The sequence below is a fragment of the Gambusia affinis genome, linkage group LG04 (assembly GCF_019740435.1).
Source record: "Gambusia affinis linkage group LG04, SWU_Gaff_1.0, whole genome shotgun sequence".
Classification (NCBI taxonomy): domain Eukaryota; kingdom Metazoa; phylum Chordata; class Actinopteri; order Cyprinodontiformes; family Poeciliidae; genus Gambusia; species Gambusia affinis.
This window is the reverse complement of record NC_057871.1, coordinates 7,997,003-8,017,337: the sequence shown is the minus strand read 5'-3', so window position 1 is coordinate 8,017,337 and position 20,335 is coordinate 7,997,003. Positions and strand designations below refer to the sequence as shown.

The 20,335-nt window shown below is 38.1% G+C and overlaps 1 protein-coding gene across 1 annotated transcript; it reads left to right on the top strand.

The window, feature by feature from the left end:
- Positions 1–290: 290 nt before the first annotated feature.
- cntf (ciliary neurotrophic factor) lies at positions 291–8,433 on the top strand. Its single transcript, XM_044114768.1, has 3 exons — positions 291–510; positions 6,057–6,359; positions 6,434–8,433. Exons 1-3 carry the CDS (start codon positions 412–414, stop codon positions 6,596–6,598), a joined length of 567 nt encoding a protein of 188 aa, XP_043970703.1. The 5' UTR covers positions 291–411; the 3' UTR covers positions 6,599–8,433.
- Positions 8,434–20,335: the final 11,902 nt, after the last annotated feature.

Sequence of the window (20,335 nt, the reverse complement as noted above, 5' to 3'; positions counted from 1 at the left end):
ATAAATAACTTGTTTAAACAAAGGTTCATTAAAAATCCTTTTGTCTCGGATAAACCTCAATTTTTGCTCTTACTTTGTACATTATTTTATTTCCAGAAACATCTGTGGTGGAGGGTCACCCTCTATTAGATGTGTATTTAGCTTGCCATACCAGCGCGTCGCGTTGAATTCTTGTAGTTTGGCATCAAGTTCTCGGGGGAGAGGCGGAGGGTGGACAACCAGCTCGGAAACAGGAGCAGCTGCTTGTCCAAATCACGGCGTCTAACCGGAAGACGAGAGGAGGGACTGAGTGGGAACAGAGGGAGGAATGTGATGTCACTGCGATGAGAGAGGCGTGCGCGGCTATATAATAAAGGCAGACCTGTTGCTGGCGTACTTTGTATTGGGACTCCCCCTACTGAGGATAAAGACATGGGAGGTGTTATGACTGTAAAACGGAGCACGGTGGCCAAAGTGGCTGATCTCGCCGCGCTGGTGCAGCACGAGTGCACCGACGTACTGATCCAATATGTGAGTAAATACTATTTACATAGCTACTTTCCTCTGGCGGTAACTTTCCAGCACGTCACAGTAAAAATAAGTCACTGTGGGTGTGTGATTGTGGATGCATGTCTGCATCTGTCTGTGTTTGAGGATAAAGCGTGTTTTAGTGAGAGGGAACAAAAGAATGATGACAGACTTTAAGTGCAGAAGTAATGTAAGAGGGAGGAAAGTTATGTTTTTGTGTTGCAGGGACAGAAAATGTGTTGAGTGCAGCAGGTCAGAATGAACAGTCACCAGTTTATGGGCTGGCCTTTTCATCTCTGCTCCATGAACTTTTGCCTGCCTACTGTTTTTTTTTCCCCTTTGTCTGAAGCCAGTTCATTCCTTCATCCAGCTTTGTTTCTTGCTGGGACTCAGGGAGTGGTCTGACATGTAGCATCACATCTACAGAAGTTTACTACACAAACTTGTATTTTACCAGACTTTTACAGTATAGACCAGCACACAATAAAGTATCGGCCGTATACTTTACTGTGACATTGCTAAATCTGCACGTCACCCTGGACAAATCCGTGAAAATTGTCAAACATGGTGGTGGTGGCAGCAGCATGCTGCGGAGGGCTCTTTCCACATCAGAGTAAGAGAAATTGATCAGAGTTGAGTGAAAAATGGATGAAGCTTAATGCAGAGCAAATCTGAAATGAAAGCTGTTAGAAGCAGCAGAAAGCCAGCAGGACAACAACCCTAAATATGCATTCAAACTGTATTAGATCAGTCTAAAGAACAAACAGAAATTAAGGCTAATCAGATAAACAATAATGCAAAAAATATAACCACAAAAAATCCAAAACACCTCCAGCATATGACACAGTTTGTAAAGTTCGCAAGATATACATTCCTGGGATATTACATTTGTTTGATGCATTATTAAAGAACCACTTCTGGGGTACTGAATATATAAACACCACTCTTTTCAGAAAAGATATATGAAAAGATACTTCCACACAATCTTTTTAAACCAATAGGATCAGACTTTGACAGAGAGAATTAATATATTTCATAAAATTTATTGTGGAAAAGGCATGAATTATAGTTTTAATGAAAAACAGAAATAGATAAACTTAAAAACGACACTCTTTGTGTCATTGGTATCATTTTGTCGGCAAGAGAATAGATAGGAAATCATCTTAGAATTTAAAGCTGGATGTTTATGGACATAAGTTTTCTAGGCATTTAAGGGTGTGTTTAAACCTTACCTCTTGTCAAGGCACCAGTGTAGCCTATGATATGGAATGAAACTCTCTCACAATGCGACTTTGACTGAACGTAAGTGGCCCAACAGCATCACTAGCATTCCTCTGATTTCTTTGTTTTACTGTGTTTTTTTGTTTTAAATGTGATCATATAGTTTAAACAATAAAACAGTTAACAATTCCTCAAATACAAAACAAAATATTCATATTCCTTACTTCAAACAGTAAAATAACAGACAACAGCTATATCAGTTAACAGTTACAACATTCACAAAACCTTTATATATATATATATATATATATATATAATATAGATATATATATATATATATATATATATATATATATATATATATATATAGTATAGTACGATATGGAATGAAACTCTCACACAATGTGACTTTGACTGAACGTAAGTGGCCCAACAGCATCACTAGCATTCCTCTGATTTCTTTGTTTTTTTTTTTTATTTTTTGTCTTAGATGTATAGTTTAAACAATAAAACAGTTAACAGTTCCTCAAACACAAAACAAAACATTCTTATTCCATAAATCAAACAGTAAAATAACAGACAACTGCCGTATCAGTTAACAGTTAAAACATTCACAAAACCTTTTTTTTAATATGTATGTATGTATATATATATATATATATATATATATATATTCACAAATGTATACTTGGACCCACCTAGTATTATATGGAACGAAACTCTTTCACAATGAGACTTTAACTGAACGTAAGTGGCCCAACAGCATCACTAGCATTCTTCTGATTTCTTTGTGGGTTTTTTTGCCTTTTAGATGTGATCATATAGTTTAAACAATGAAACGGCTAACAATTCCTCAAAAACAAAACATTCGTATTCCTAGCATTCTTCTGATTTCTTTGTTTTTTTTATTTTTTTGTTTTAGATGTGATCATATAGTTTAAACAATAAAACAGTTAACAATTCCTCAAATACAAAACAAAACATTCGTATTCCTTACTTCAAACAGTAAAATAACAGACAACTGCCATATCAGTTAACAGTTACAACATTCACAAAACCCTTTATATATATATATATATATATATATATATATATATATATATATATATATATATATATATATATATATATATATATATATATATATATATATATATATATATATATATATATAGTATAGTACGATATGGAATGAAACTCTCACACAATGTGACTTTGACTGAACGTAAGTGGCCCAACAGCATCACTAGCATTCCTCTGATTTCTTTGTTTTTTTTTATTTTTTGTCTTAGATGTATAGTTTAAACAATAAAACAGTTAACAGTTCCTCAAACACAAAACAAAACATTCTTATTCCATAAATCAAACAGTAAAATAACAGACAACTGCCATATCAGTTAACAGTTAAAACATTCACAAAACCTTTTTTTTTAATATGTATGTATGTGTATATATATATATATATATATATATATATATATATATATATTCACAAATTTATACTTGGACCCACCTAGTATTATATGGAATGAAACTTCTTCACAATGCGACTTTGACTGAACGTAAGTGGCCCAACAGCATCACTAGCATTCCTCAGAATTCTTTGTTTTTCTTTGGGGTTTTTTTGCCTTTTAGATGTGATCGCATAGTTTAATCAATAAAACAGTTAACAGTTCCTCAATCACAAAACATTCTTATTCCATAAATCAAACCGTAAAATAACAGACAACTGCCATATCAGTTAACAGTTAAAACATTCACAAAACAAATTTATGTGAATTTCTTTATTTTATATATATATATATATATATATATATATATATATATATATATTTTTTTTTTTTTACTTGGACCCACTTAGTACAATATGGAATGAAACTCTCTCACAATGAGACTTTGACTGAACGTAAGTGGCCCAACAGCATCACTAGCATTCTTCTGATTTCTTTGTGGGTTTTTTTGCCTTTTAGATGTGATCATATAGTTTAAACAATGAAACGGCTAACAATTCCTCAAAAGCAAAACATTCGTATTCCTAGCATTCCTCTGATTTCTTTGTTTTTTTATTTTTTGTTTTAGATGTGATCATATAGTTTAAACAATAAAACAGTTAACAATTCCTCAAATACAAAACAAAACATTCGTATTCCTTACTTCAAACAGTAAAATAACAGACAACTGCCATATCAGTTAACAGTTACAACATTCACAAAACCCTTTATATATATATATATATATATATATATATATATATATATATATATATATATATATACACACACACACACACACTTGGACCACTTAGTACGATATGGAATGAAACTCCTTCACAATGCGACTTTGACTGAACGTAAGTGGCCCAACAGCATCACTAGCATTCCTCTGATTTCTTTGTTTTTCTTTGGGGGTTTTTTGCCTTTTAGATGTGATCGCATAGTTTAATCAATAAAACAGTTAACAGTTCCTCAAACACAAAACATTCTTATTCCATAAATCAAACCGTAAAATAACAGACAACTGCCATATCAGTTAACAGTTAAAACATTCACAAAACAAATTTATGTGAATTTCTTTATTTTTTTTATATATATATATATATATATATATATATATATTTTTTTTTTTTTACTTGGACCCACTTAGTACAATATGGAATGAAACTCTCTCACTGAACGTAAGTGGCCCAACAGCATCACTAGCATTCCTCTGATTTCTTTGTGGGGTTTTTTGCCTTTTAGATGTGATCATATAGTTTAAACAATGAAACGGCTAACAATTCCTCAAAAACAAAACATTCGTATTCCTTAATTCAAACAGTAAAATAACAGACAACTGCCATATCAGTTAACAGTTACTACATTCACAAAACCCTTTTTTAAATATATATATTCACAAATTTAAACTTGGACCCACCTAGTACGATATGGAATGAAACTCTCACAATGTGACTGAACAGCATCACAAGCATTCCTCAGAATTCTTTGTTTTTCTGTTGTTTTTTTTTTTGTTTGTTTTAGATGTGATCGTATAGTTTAAACAATAAAACAGTTAACAGTTCCTCAAAAACAAACAAAGCATTCTTATTCCTTAATTCAAACAGTAAAATAACAACTTCCGTAAAGGTTAACAGTTACAGCATTCACAAAACATTGAGAGCAAGAAACCATGTTTTAATATTTTGCTCCGACTTGTTTTTGGTGGAAAAAACTGTCAATTCAAAATGTGGGGCAGGATTTTTCTGAAATGCATTGTAGAAAATGTATTTCTGGCTAAAATTTTAACAACCATGAACTATATGTTTATGACAAAATTTACTTTTGTCATCAGCGAACGTAAATACAAATTAATCAAGACTCGTCTTGGTTTTTACCAAGACTCTCGGGTCCAGGTAACGACTGACTGCTGTTTCAAACGGGCCAAGATTATTGCTCACTTCACTTCCTCCCAGACATGCACTACGTTTTCCCTCCTCAGGCAGAGTTTGAATGCGTCTGTGTAAATTGCACTCGGCATGGTATGTTCTCTTTCTCTTTTGAGTCTTAGATTGAACTTTGTAACAATAAAACAGTTAACAATTCCTCAAATACAAAACAAAACAAGATTAAAACGCTGCAGTCTCAGTTAAATACAAGAAGCAATTTAAGCTTTTATTAAATCAATGTTTTAGTAAAAGTTCAAGACCTGAGATGCGTGATGTATTTCTTGACGATGCATCATGTTTGAGATGGTACCATGCTAGCTGGTTTAAATGCAGACTTATCCCTGTGAAGTTAATAATTTAAATCAGTGGTCCCCAACCACTGGGCCGCGGACCGTTACCGGTCCGTGGACCAATTGGTACCGCTAGAAATAATTAAGTATGTCCGTTCTATGTATTGAGTCTGGAGGAGCTTTTATTTTGAAAATACTAAACCGGAAGCTGTCGGTTACGTCTTACGCGCCAACATGCAGCAGAATAAGTAATAAACAAAGGCACCTCGATCCTTACGGCATAATTCCCAACCCCCCACCCCAGTCCGCAGAAAATTTACGAAGGGTTGACCGGTCCGCTCTACTAAAAAGGTTGGGGACCACTGATTTAAATCACCCAGGGACCTGCTGAAGCTGGGCTGAGTACTGGGAATGAGCTAAAGCGAATTCCTATCACATGAGACCAGAGTTACATTTTGTTCTCATCTTTGGCTATCGCAAAACCAAAACCAGCTGGTGTCAGTCTTTACAATTAATAAAAAACATTTATCTCGAACCGTCCTCTCACATCTCTCTCTCTCTCTCCTATTCTCTGATATCTCTTTGTTTCTTTCTTTTTAATTTCCTACATCCTCAAGAGGAATCAAGAAAATCTCCCAAACGACATGGGGAGTGACCGTCTGGTGTTCGTCTCTCCTCCTTCCTCCCAGCTGGACATCAGGAGCAAACTACAGAGCCTCCATTCTGGTTTGGATAAGTGCTACAGCCTGCTGGAGAGAGCCATCGCCTTGGAGAAGATGGAGCTGGACAGAGATCAGATGAGTGAGTACAAGAATGGGAGGAGGAGGCTGAAGGAAGAACTGTTGAACCTTTTGAAAAGCACCGAAGAGCTTCTCAAAGCAGCTGGTGGTAAACCCGTCCGGAACCAGGACGACTTGGAGGTAGGTGTCGACGTCAGCAGAGATGTTTTGGGTTCGAAACCGAAACAGAGCCACTCTTGTCTTCTCACTGGCAGCCGTATCATCCCAACAACGTGTTCCACCTGAAGCTGTGGGTATACAGCGTCTACATTGAGGTGAAGCTCTGGAGCAAGACAGCCTTCACCGTAATGAAGGAGCTGCAGTCTGCAAAGGAGCCACTGAAGAGGGGTAAAAGAAGTACAAGAAGAACTCTGCAATGAGACGGGGAACGAGGAATATTCTATGCACTAAAGATTATTCATTAGAGCATAGCTATGGAGAGAAACAGGCTTATATGAGCAGGAAAAGGGTAAGGATCAACTAGAAGAGACATGGATCAATGGTGAAAGGAGAGAAAAAATATTAGCTGGTTTTTTGATTTCTTCATACCTAAAAGTAATATAAAAACTTAATACCTCAAGTGGAAAAAGTAGACATGTGAGTTAAATACATCTATTTAGTTATTGTTGATCAGACAACAATAACAAGTATCCAGAACTGAAAGGCAGTTTTTCTTTCTTTCTTTTCACAAAATGTAAGTGATGTAATAACTTTCTACTTTTCTCTTTTGAACTTGTATCCTTCTGTTCTATACTCCTGTATTTTGATATTTGGGAAACACTGCTGGGAGACACTGGAGCTTAGAGTGAGTCGGCAAGATATTTTGATGTTGTATTAGCTCAGATATGTGGGTTCTGATGGCCAGGTCAAAGTCCAGACATAAATAACATGGGGTATCTGTGGCAAACTTCAATTGATGTTCAAAGACACTCACTATCTCTGCACATAGAATTTTGCATGCAGGCTTGAAAAATTTAGTTTTGGTGACCGGGGCACTTCTCTTTCCTTTTGTTGGTGTGTCTTAGAAAACAACACAAAAAGATTGTGGTCATTATGGTAGAAAATATTAAATGGTTTAAGGGATGGGAATACACTTGGGTGACACTATGAAAAGTGTACAATGTGCACTGCAGTTGTATATAACTGAGGATATTTTGAAGGAAAACTATGCTGCAGCACCCTCTAGTGTTTACTTGATGCTTTCACTTTGTTTCCTTCTCCAATTTCTTAATTGGCCTCAATGTTTCTCCTTATCTCAGTGTATCTTGTCTTATGACTTTATGTTTTGTAATATTTTAATGAGAATAACATTACCCCATTAGGAAATTCACAAGAAGGGAAAATGGAAACAGCAGGAGAGTGAAATAAAATTAAGTGAATGAAAATTTGGAGAAAAGCAGAAATGTCTGAAAACTAAATAAAATGTTTGTTTTATGTTGACTACGTAGCTCGATAAATTTGTACAAAAATGTATCTGCCAATTTTATAGCAGTGGTCAAAATCCATGTTTTAATCTATTGCACATCTGGCTAGGTGAAATAATCAACTAAGCAATATGATACATGGAAATGCTGCAACTGACTTGAATGGGAAATGACTCCGCCATGCTGCTGTAACCCAGCAATCTTATCTGGGCTGCAGTTCTAATTAAATTAGCCTCAGCCAAAGACTCCGATTGTATTTAAATATGCATGAAGGTTTGACGTAAGAGAAGATGGTGAGAAAAGGACGGAAACCTTTAAAGCAAACACCTGATGAGCGCACACATTTGAAAAAAGGAATGACACAGTGCGCTGACAGAAGATCCTGAGAATTAAAAGGTTTCTGTCTGCAAAGTCAGCAAAATCGAGACAAGGGGACCAATTATGTCTGAAGTTCTTCAAACGGATGTTCTTGAGATATGTTTTTCACCTGATGGTAGAGGCACTGGAAGTATGATTGTTAGGGTGAGACGAGGAACTGTTGGTTCTGTAGGCTTTCGTTCACTTACTAAAGTGTTCTGAGTCACCACCATTCATTTCCAATAAAGCTTTTCTGGGGCATCCTCAAAAGCTGAATATTTGGATCACAATCTTGCTGATTATGTCATAAATTGTTTCACAAACGTACTCATAACACAACAGTTGTTTGTTTTTTCTTTAACTGATAATGTTCTTGTTTATTAATTTTCACGTTTAGACAATTTTATCTAATAAACTAAATGTAGTTGAACATTTCACGATGTGCCGTTTCTTTATTCATGGAGTGTAGAAAAAGAGTTGTCGATTGCTACGGCTGAGGAATAGCATTGGCTTCCCCAAAAATGCTAAAATACCTGCGTAACACTTGTTTTGGTGGCTGTCAAAAAAGCCTCAGCAACGCAAAGATAAGCCACCATATTCCTTCTTTCCTTCCTTCTTTTTCCTTTCTTTGGGGGAACACTTTATGTGAATCTGTTCCTTAGTAGTTTTTACTAACAAAACAAATTAGATGAACTGTTCACAGCTCACCGATGAACTGAAAACTCCAAAGACACAGATATCAGTTTACAGAAGTCTAAAAATGTGTCTTCATAATGCTGCATAATATACGAAAACTCCAGAGTGTTGTTAATGCTACATCTGTGCTCTTATTTGATTTGCAGCTTCTTGCTAACCTGGTGGAGCTCCACTTCTCCTAGCTGACTACATAGTGATGCAACATAAGTAGAAGTTTTTTTTAAAATAACTTTTTCTGAAGCTTCTCTGTTGAGCTTCAAACAGATATGATAGATATTTTTGCAATCATCAAGTAGTCCAGCTCCACCACCCATCCACTCGGATACAGGGTGGGAAATGAGGTCTAAAGGCTCATCATGTTTTGTTGTTAATTTATAACTATATTTATTATTGATTGTTTATTATGTATTATTTTTTTTATCTAGGGAAAATGTAAGTACAGTGAGATTTTGTAAAATATTTTCTCGCATAAAAGATTTGTTTTAATTTATATTTTCTTGGGGACGCTATGTCTGATCCAGAGGGAGCTATAGCACCCCCTAGTGCTACCCCAGAGTCACAATTGTGGAGAAGAGTAAATGATATAGGTTTTTAAGTCAGTATCCAATAATAGCACAGATTTTTTTGCTAGCTGACTTTCAGAGTCACTGTATGCTCACTAAATATAGAGACAAACTTGCTAAGTTGGGAACTCTTCCTTGAGGGATTTGATTGGAATAGATGAATCCTTTCAATGCAGAGCAGCAGCAGCTCAACTCTGAGCTCCTACACCAGGATCAAACGTCTTATTTATGATTTCTACAATAGAAACTAATGTCATCTGAGATCTCAGTCTTAACTGATGAGACGTCTCTCATAACCACAAATGAGTTTAAACATAGACCAATATTTTTACTCTTCACTGTGACACACTGAAATTAAACCCCTTTGTTCAAGGTGCAACACAAATCAGCAAATGTAGAGCATTTTCGTCTATTGTCAAAAATTCTCCTTGGTGTACCAGATTTAGGCCTGACTTTGTTTTTTGTTTGATCTGAATCAGCTTTAGATCAAACATGGTGTGAAACCAACTCGGTTTCAAACGTTACAAATGTCAGTCTGCTGAAAACCAGTTTGGCTTTTTCACAATTTGAAAATAGTTTGCAACCTTAACCCACAGGTCTTTCCAGAATGGCTTACATGAAAGAAAGTGATATTAGCAACCAGAACAAATGTTAATTTATGAGGTCTGTCTGAGGTAAGTACTATCACAGGTACTAACTTTCATACCTTGAAACATACCTTATCTTAGTGAGACATATTAAAACAATGCTTAGTGGATGCTACATATCAAACTAACATTCATAAGAATAGTGGGGACCATTCTTAACAACAAATGTTTATTATTGATCCTTCTTGTGGCAATAACGCAGACTTTATTCCTTGTTCCTTTGCTTTACTGCTTAATATCTGTCTTCTGAAGTCAAACTTCAACAACTCTCTGCACAACAAAATGTTGACATCCAGAACTGACAAATCAATCATCAAATGTCAGAGTTTATGAGTGATTCGAACTAACAATTTAGCATGTAGTTGTTGGGTTTTAAATTTTTTAGCTAGCTGTTTTAGCTTTGCAATGTTCATGTCCATGACTTTTAAACAAAGTGTGTTCCTTCTGTGATCAAATGAAAAAACATCAGTGATCACTGGATTTAGCCAAAGTCAAACATGTTAGTGTGTGAACCAAAGCTTTGTAGAAAAAATATCCTGGAATGTCATGGATTTAAATTTGATGGAAAAGAAGAATTAAATGGAGTCCAGCTGTGGTAATTTCAGTTGATTGAACTTGGATTGAAATGGCACACACCTGTCTGTTGACACACCCACAGTTGATGGTGCTGGTCAGACGTCAAACCCCAAGCATGAAATCAAAAGAATTATATGTAGATTTCTAAGAAGGATTGTCTAGAGGCATAAATCTGGGAAAGGATACAAAAGATTTTCTGCTGCTTATATCCCAGTGAGCCCACTGGTCTTAACCCTTCATAAATGTTTGAAACCATCAGGACCCTCCCTAGAGCTGGCTGGCCATCTGAATTGAGCATCTAACTATTCTCTAACTAAGAATAGTTAGAGAGATGACCAAGAACCCAATGGTCCCTCTATCAGAGCCCCACTGTTCCTCTGTGGAGAGAGGAGAGGCTTTCAGAAGGACAACTATCTCTGCAGCAATCCACCAATCAGACCTGTATGGTAGTGTGGCCAGATGAAAGTCACAAAAGACTCTCAGATAATGAAAAACAAAATTATCTGGTCTAATGAATATCAGGCATCATGTTTGGCTAAATCCAGCCACAGCTTGCCATGTGGCTAATATCATTCTTACAGTAAAGCACAGTGGTGGCACCATCATATTAAGGGGATGTTTTACCGCAGCAGGAGCTGGCAAACTAGTCAGGAAGTCAGGACAGAGGGAAAGAAGAATGAAGCAACAGACAGAGACATCCTGGATGAAGACCTGCTCCAGAGTGCTGTTGACCTCAGGCTGGGGCAAAAACCAAAAGCACATGAGCAAGATCTCAAAGGAGTGACTACAGAACCACTCAGCGAACGTCCTGGACTGGCCAAGTCATGGTCCAGACTTGAATTGTATTGAATATCTCTGGAGAGATCTGAAAATGGCTGCACTGACATCTCCCACCCAACCTAATAGAGCTTGAGAAGAACAAAGAAGAATGGTCAAAACTGTCTGAAGATAAGTGAGCTAAGCTTGAGGTTGCCAAATGTGGATCAACAAAGTTTTAAGAAAAGGCTGTGAATACTTATTTAAGTCTGATTCCTTAGTTTTATACTTTTAATACATTTGCAAAAATCTCAAAAATTTTTTCACACATTTTGAATAAAAAGGATGTTTCAATTTGTAATAAAGTAGGAACATAACAAAATGTAAATACTTCCTGAATGCACTGTTCATTCCAGATTACACCAAAATAATCCCTCATGTCGGTGGATATTCACTGGAGTCAACCACATTTACCTATGAGTAAACTATGAGTACATAAAAAATGTACTTTAAATTGTCAGTTATCAAAGTGGGTGTGAAATGTCCCCCCTGCATGGAACAAATTGTCTCCTGGTTGGAAAGAAAAATCTCCCCCAAAGTACAGAAACTGGGGGTTAACATTTTGCACATGTGCTACATTTTGATTAGAACGATAAGTTACCTTCTATTAAATATCAGTACAGTTCTCTGCCAAGAAACTTTCTTTCAAATTTTCTGTTTCTTCGCTGTAAAAACATTTTCCTTAATGCCTAGTTGTTAAATTTTTCCAGTGAAGTAAACATATTTCAAACAGTCTTGGAGTTGAGTTTTGCTAATTAATGGCAGAACATCTCAGAAAATCTAGAGGTAAGTAGTTTATGATGCAGGCTGGGAAAATATTTCATATACTGTAAGCTCTGATACGTTGATACGTGTCATGATTTTGGATGTAGTGAGAGAGATTGCGTGTGTGGGTGTGTGTGTGTGTTGAACTGCAGGAGACGGGAGCATGTGCGTGAGAGCAGATGAGGTGTGAGTGTGTTTAAAAGGGTGTGTGTGTGTTTGTTTATGAGTACGTGCCTGTTTGTGTGTACATCTCTTCGTTGGTGTGTGTCTGGTTGTCAGAGAAGGAGTGGCAGCCACAATGTGTGTGGAGGAGAGATGAGGTGTGTGTGCGGGTGTGTGTGCGTATATATATTTATACAAACATACACGGATAGACATACATATATATATGTATGAGTGTGCAGCAAGCAGGAAGGAAATGTGTGTGTTATGGACAGAGAAAATGGATGCATGTGTGTGGGGGTGTGCGTGTGTGTGTCTGAGAGAGACATGAAAAAAAGAAGGGGAGAGAGGGCAGGGAAGTGTGTGTGCGTGTGTGTGAGAGAGAAAGAGACAGACAGAGAGAGACAGACAGAGGGAGGGGAGAGACAGCAAGCAGGAGACAGAAGTGTGTGCGTGTGTGTATGAGTGTGTGTTGGTGTACATGTGCCTGTGAAAGTGTGTGCAGCTGTGTGTGGGTGTGTGTGTGTCTGTGTGGTGTGCATGCGTGTGTGTGTGTGTGTGTGTGTGTGTGAGAGAGGGAAAAACCAGAGCAAGAGAGGGAATGAGTGTGTGTTTATATGAGTGAGCAAGAAGGAGAGAGAGGACATGTATGTGTGTGTGTTCGCCTGAGTTTATGTGTGTGACAGAGGGGGAGGGGGATAGGGGAGATGTGTGTGTGTGTTTGTGAGAAAGGAAAGAGGGAATGTGTGTGACTGTGTGTGTGTGCGTGTGTTTGCGCCTGCGTAGGAGGGAATGGGTGTGTAGTTGTGTGTATTTGTGTGTGTCTGACAGTGATAGAGGGGGAGGGGTGTTCGCGTGTGCGCGTGTGTGTGTGTGTGTGTGTGTGTGTGTGTGTGTGTGTGTGTGGAGAGAGAGCTAGGAGCAAGCTCTGCAAATGGTGTGTGCGTGTGTGCGTGTCAGAGAGAGAAGCAGAGAGAGAGAGAGAGAAAGAGAGACTGTGTGTGTGTGGGGGTGTGGGCGGGTGTGTGTGTGTGTGTGTTACTGCAGCACAATATGTGCCTGGGCTGAATGAAAGGGAAATGAATGTACTGTGTGCGTGCGTGTGTGTGTATGTGGGTGTGTTCGTGCGGTGGAAGAGGGTGTGTGTGTTCTTTATTCAAACTATGTTTGCGTGTGTGCAGCAGTGTGTTCTGCACAGCAGTGTGTTGGTGTGTACATGCACACTTTGCTCATGCATGTGGATGTTTGTCCTCAGCAAGGATTGTGTTGCAGTGTGTGACTGCCTGTGTGTGTGTTGGTGTGTGTGTGTGTGTGCGGGTGTGTGTGTGTGTGTGTATGCGTGCAGTTGTATATTTGTGTGCACTTTTAACAGACACACACAGATACTTATTGGGTGTATTGGTGCGGGTGATGAAGCCCTCATGATAGTATACCCACACAAATGGAGCCGAATTACAATTAAACCCAACTCATTTTGCAGCTTCAACATCTCCAGACATTTTCCCCCTCACATTTTCCTTGCTCTGACTGATCTCTTCTGTGTCCATTTGGAGCTTCTTGATGACTGGTGCAACCTACTGTGTGTTTGAGCACCGCTGCATAACTATTTTTCAAGTGGCTCTATGTTCCACAAGTACAACATTTTTATCACTGCACTTAAATAAGGTGTCTCATTAAAATTTCTTTTGAAGAGGGATTATTACTTTTGGTACAGTTTACAGATGGAAACTGTGCTGCAGTGGTGAACAAAGAGCTGAGCCAAAATACCAAAGCTTTTTATTTTCTGGCCTATGTACATTCTGAGCCTCACCTTTGTTTATGAAAAATGGAGAACGACCAAAAGAACTACATCCCAAATATAAACACAAAAATTATCATGCCTTGGTGAATGGCAGGGCTTTATCATAGAAATTGAGAGGGAAGCTTTGTCATAGGGGTCGGTTTGGAGTATGTTGCTGCTTTTCCCCACTGAAAAAAGCCTGTTGAGTAGTTTTAGGTATTTGATCAGAATCTCTTCACTCTGGAGGTTTAATATAAACCACGGAGACCAGACTGCTTGGGTTCCAGGTTATTAGAAATTAAGTGCTCTTGCATCATCAACAAGCAAGGAACTCTCAAAACCAAACAACAATTTCTGGGATTTGAAAATCGATGTGATGCTTTTTGTAGGAATGGTACGTGCTATAACGCGGTGAACAAAGCTTCACACATAGAGAGCTTGATTATGAAGATGTGACGGGTCTTTGTTGCGTCAGATCACAAAAGAGAACTAGCTTTCTCTAAAAAATAATAAGCTTGGCAAATCCAGGACTTTTCATCCCCTTGGCACACTATCACATATTAAACAAGCACCAAGGCTTTGATCAGGTGCTTGCACAATTTAAGCTGAAGCTGAAACAATCTTTAAGAATAAACATTTATCTAGTCCAGGATTAACTGCTTCAACATCAATGAATGAATGTAGAGGAGCCTGACCAAATGAATGGTGTTACCTGTTGAGCTGAGCAGCAACAGTTTGCCAGTATGATTTGATATCTAAATAAAGAGCAATGCCAGGGCAGGTTTATGCTCCTCCCACTGGTGTGTCTGTGTTATGTAACTGTTGTCATTTCTTTTTGTTTTTCGACAGGCTATATCATAAAAGCCACAATGACTTAATAAATATGTCGTAAATTAAAAGGGCTCCAAATTGGACCATGCAGAGGAAAACGTTTACTTACTTACACCCTGACTAATTTGTTTTGTTTTTTGAATATTTTTGAATAAAATTTTAAAATATATTAGAGATTTTAGAGATTTTTTTTGAGAATTGAGCTTCAATTCTTTGCCATTTAGCACTAGAATTACCAGAGAAGGGTAATTTGACATTTCTACCTTTGGAACCCAGAGAGGGGTCAAATGACCTGATGGATTCTAATTAGCATCCTAAAAGGAGGTGTGAACAGGCGCTTTTGTTCTGTAAATAAGGCCATTACTGGCGCACCCAAGGAAGGGGGAAAGCTTAACTCCCAACTAACTGTCTAGTTAGTTCTATTCAGTATATTGTATTTTATAATATAAAGATTATATATATTATATTTAGCTTAGTTTTATTTTAGCAAAAAAGCACAATGAATTAATTTTAATATTTTAAATGGAGGATTAGAAATTTTACAGCCAGGTACAGCTGTGAGCAATGACCAGAAGTATTTGTGTCTAAGTCAAGAGGACTGAAATTCCAGCATGAGAAATATACAAAAGAACAACTGTTATTTGTTTAAATGCTTTTTATTTTTGTCATTAAAAATGATACAAAGAATACAAGAAATAAAACAATTCCACATATATTTACACTAGGCACAGTGCGGGGCTGCGTGTGTGGCATGTCCTTGTGTGACTGGCATTTCAGCACTCACTCAGCAGTCAGTCTGCACTGTCGGAACATACCTGGCACTGCCAGGGTATGACCCTGGTGCATTTGCCACATGTGTATTTGTAGCAGTCAACGCATCTCACAGTTGTACAATTGTTCCTACATCGATGGTTGACCTGACACTTCGCTCTTTTGCCTGAGCTGGGTGTGGAAGGTTGTTGCCAAGCAGTTTCTCCTTTTGTGCCTTCTTCCCACTCACATGAGAGTTACCCAACTTTTTTGCAAGCTCAACCAGGAAGTCCACCCGTCTCTCCTGCACCCCAATGCATGCCTGGTAAAGCACATGTGCATTCAGTGCTGCCATGTCAATCATGTTGTAGAACACGGCAACTGGCTATCTCCATGTTCCTGCACGCACGCTGTACTCCTGCACCATTTGGTCCATCACATCCACACCGCACTTTGTTTTGTTGTATTGTGTGACCGTGTTTGGCTTCCTTTTGGTGGTATCCTCAGTCTCCACCACGCTGTGCATGCTGCTGAGAACGTAAACAGCCTTCTTCCGTTTGGGCGCATACACTGTCAGCGTGGCACCAGTGGTTGAAAACACCTGAGTGGTGAATTCAGTGCGATCCATCTGTCTAGCGGATTGAGGAATTTCCCAGCGTCTCTTGTTGACTGTGCCAAGGATAGTGGTTTTCCGGCTAAGCAGTTGTTGTGCAAGTGACAGTGATGTAAAGAAATTGTCCGTGGTTACAGTTCTGCCCTTGTCCATGAACGGTTCCATCAGCCTCATCACTACAGTCTCGGACAGTCTCTCCCTGCTGGGATGACTGGGGTCCTTGTCAAGATATGGGAAGACATTACAGATGTACTTTGATTTCAAGTCGCAAGCCACCCAAAACTTGATGCCAAACTTGTCCGGTTTTGTGGCAATGTATTGCAGGAAACATCAGCGAGTCTTTGATGAAAAAAGCTGTTCATCAATAGTGATGTGTCGACCAGGGTTGAAGGATGCGATGCAGTTAGTGACAAACGATCCCCAAACATCGGAGATTGCAGCAAACTTATCGGTCCCCGCTCGCTCACTGCGTGTAAACAGGTCATCAAAGCGTAGGTGTCGCATGATGTCTTGGAAGCGGTTTCGGGCCATAGTTGCAATGATCCTTGGGTTTGCCAGGTTTGCTGACCAGCTGTCACATAGTGATGGAACCTTGGTCACCCCCCGCAAGATCATGACTGAAATAAATGCCATTAGTTCTGGGAGATCCATGAACCAATCCAGCTGCTCCGTGTGACGTGCATGTTGAGTAGTCCATTCGTGAATACTACGAAGCATGTCAAGAGTGATAAAACAGAGGAAGCTCTGAAGGCGACTCCGGATACTTCTTCTGGCCTTAGCGCTTGGCTCTCCATCTGTGGCGTACGGTTCTATTGGAGTGAAATGGAAATGTGTCCCCACTTGTTCTTCCCGCCACACTGTGCCATCTTTTGCGGTCTCTGACGGCTCACTCCCCAAACAAGCTCTCTTTTTTGGTAGAGAGAGTCTCCTCATCTGCAAGATAAACAATTTCAAATTAACTTTTTGTTTGGTTCTAAATAAAAAATAGTCAGGAAAATAAAATAGGTAGGTTGAGAAATCTAACCTGAAGATGGCTCAGAGTCCGAATCCGGTTGAAGGTCTATGTCTTCTCCATCTGAATCACAAGGGCTGGCACTGCTCAGAATCAGTTCCAATGCCTTCTCAGTGGCGAACCTCTTCTGCATTTTGTTTCTTGTGAACTAAATAGGTGAAGCAGTCACCCATTTATACTCCACGGCACAAAAGGCTGCATGCAAATTTGCATGTGCAAAGTCTCCCAGATCTCTTTTGCTTACACTTTTTGCATGACTTTTTGAGGTGGATCAACACAATTAATTTGGTTAGTTTATTTCTAAACTTTTATTTTAAACCCACTTAGCTTTATTTAAAAGAAAAACATTACTAATTTCTTTTAGAAAAACCTTATTTCTTGAAACAGATTGTATGTTTTGCAAACTATATGTACATTTGGCAAAATGACCTGGATAATGCAGCACAACATCATGGATCAGCTGCAAAAGGTCACATCTCTCCAAAAACACTTCATGTATGCTTCAAAACTACCCAACCCTCTCTGACGAGCATTACTTACAGGAAAGTCTACTGTAGAGCTGCCTCCATCATAGATCGCACCCACCCCCAACATGGACTATTCACACTCCTACCTTCTGGCCTGATGGCTCTCCCCCCCCCTCCTGATTCCTCAGGCAATGGCCATATTTACATTTGAAGAGGGGATGCTAATTTGAGCCATCAGAGTCGTCAGTTTGGACTCAGGGTCTTTTGACCCTCTTTCGGGACTTCAGGGGAGAGGTTGAAATCCCTGGTAATTCTAGTGTTAGAGGTAGAAGCGTTGGTGTCTTTTGGATCATTGACCTACTGCATAACCCAGGTCACAGACAAATGATTGGACAAACCTTCAGGTTATATTTCACAGAGAAGAATACATTATCCCATCAATTACTGCAGGTTTTCTGTGTAGTAAAGTAGCAAAGTTTACCAAACCATAAAACTGCCAGCACCATGTTTGACTGGTGTCATGATTTTGACATCTTTGGAATCCCATAGACTTATAAAGGATTTTGTAAGCCTTTCTAGACTGACAGATGCATTGCCTTTTGTTCTCTTTTGGCCTACTGCATGCTGTCAGACAGGAACCTTTTAAGCATTTTCTTGATTCTACAGAACTGACAGTAATCAGACTGGGGTGTAGCTGGTAAAATTGTGACAAATATGTGATTATTCATAGTTTTGTCATGATTCAAAAAGGGGAAATATGTACACACAGAGGAAAATTGTAAAGGCAAATATGTTGTCATGGCACTGAATAGACTTTTTGAGAACTCCAGGAAATGTAGTTGTTTTGCCATAAACAAAACCAACATGACAGGCAGAAGGCTGGTACCTTGCAAACCGAGATCCAATATTCAAATGCATGTCAGGGTTCTCCAGGTACTGCAGCGCACTGAGCATGCCCAAAACAACTGTGTGTGGTTCACTTTTTAATTTGCTCTATCTCCCTGTGATGGACTGGTGACCTGTGTAGGCTGCAAGTTTTGTCCAATCACTACTGAAGATAGAGCCCAAACCCTTTGAAACCCTATAAGCATAAGGTCGTATAGGAAACAGACAGAATTATGGTAAATAAAGGAAAAATCTGCATTAGTTCTTCATTTGTACTTAAATCATTTGAATAATGATTCAAGTTTCCCCTAATAAAGACATAAGGGTTAAATATAAGAAGGATTCAGGTCATGACTAGAATAAATATACAGAAATTGAATGGAAAAATTACAATATTTAAAAAAGTAGCAATATTAAAGCTACAGTATATAGCCAAGCAATTATCAGATTTATTAAAAGAAATACTAATTTTTTCCTCAAGTTAGTCCAGCTATTATCAATGTTTACAATAGGTCGTCATTAATTTCGTCATCCGTCGAAGAAAATCATCTGTTTAATATCTTTCAACTTTTTCAGAAAAACCAAACCTTTAGCAGCCAGAAATGCTTACGTACAACAACTGTGAAGCTCTATTTCAAAGACAGGCAAGACCCTCAAGCCAGTGGGAAGTGAAGTGAATGTATGTTAAAATGAAATTAATGTAGTTAAATTAAGGAACAGGCAGCAGCAGTAAGTTATGTTTTAATGAACAAATAAAGATGCCGACACATTAGCTGGAAGATCCTACATCATCGAATTTTATGTGCAAGACTCCTGAGAGAGAGCCTGTGAATGCAACTCAGTTTAACATTTGTAGCATTAGCAAAGAGCACAACATGTTGGGTAGATAAAAAAACAACAACTTTTGAATGACTGCTTCGAATTGAAACTGCAGGTCGACTTTTATGTTGTAAGTTTGAGTTTAAACATAAACCTCTCTTGGATGTTCTTTTCTGAAATGCTGCATCTAACAGGTGAGACATGGACAACTTGGCTGTTTCTGTCTCTGCTTAAGTAAAGATAGTGCACACAATTTAGTCACAAATTATCTCGACATAGCAATTAGGAGTATCAAGAAAAAGCTCATCCACAGGGAAATCAAGTACTTAATTTTTAATATTAAAAGGTTTGTATCACAGGCAAATTCCAGGTATCTTTAACTAACACACTTTATCTGCCAGCAAATAAGTTTGAATAAACAGTTCTATTAACTTTCCAATTGAATCATCCTGACTTGTCTTAGGATAAAGTTAAAGTTCCTACAATGTCTAAATTTCTCGCCATTCATGCCCATGAGTTTTCTCAGTACAGTGATCCATTGCATGAATTCTGCTGCTAATTTACAGGCTACTAATATGGGTAAAATGTTGGAGAATCAACCTTAATGTCTTTAATGTGACAAAATAATCAAAGAAACCACACTATGTTTCATTGGTTAAGAGGATGATTTAGAGAATTGAACTTTACTTGTGCTCTATCTACTGCAGATCTACTGCTATTGGTATTTTCTTTGCTCTTAAGTCACAGAGGACTCATTAGCTGTGTATTTAGCCATTTTTAAAGGTAGTTTTCTGTTTTATGTTAAGAATGTGTTCAGAGATATAAAAACTATAATGTCATGCACAATCATAAAACAGTGTACCATATCACTTTTTTATTTATCAAACCTAAAATTAAACATGATCATCTCAAAGCAGGGCTCCTAATCATTTTCAGAAGCAGACATTCTCTGTT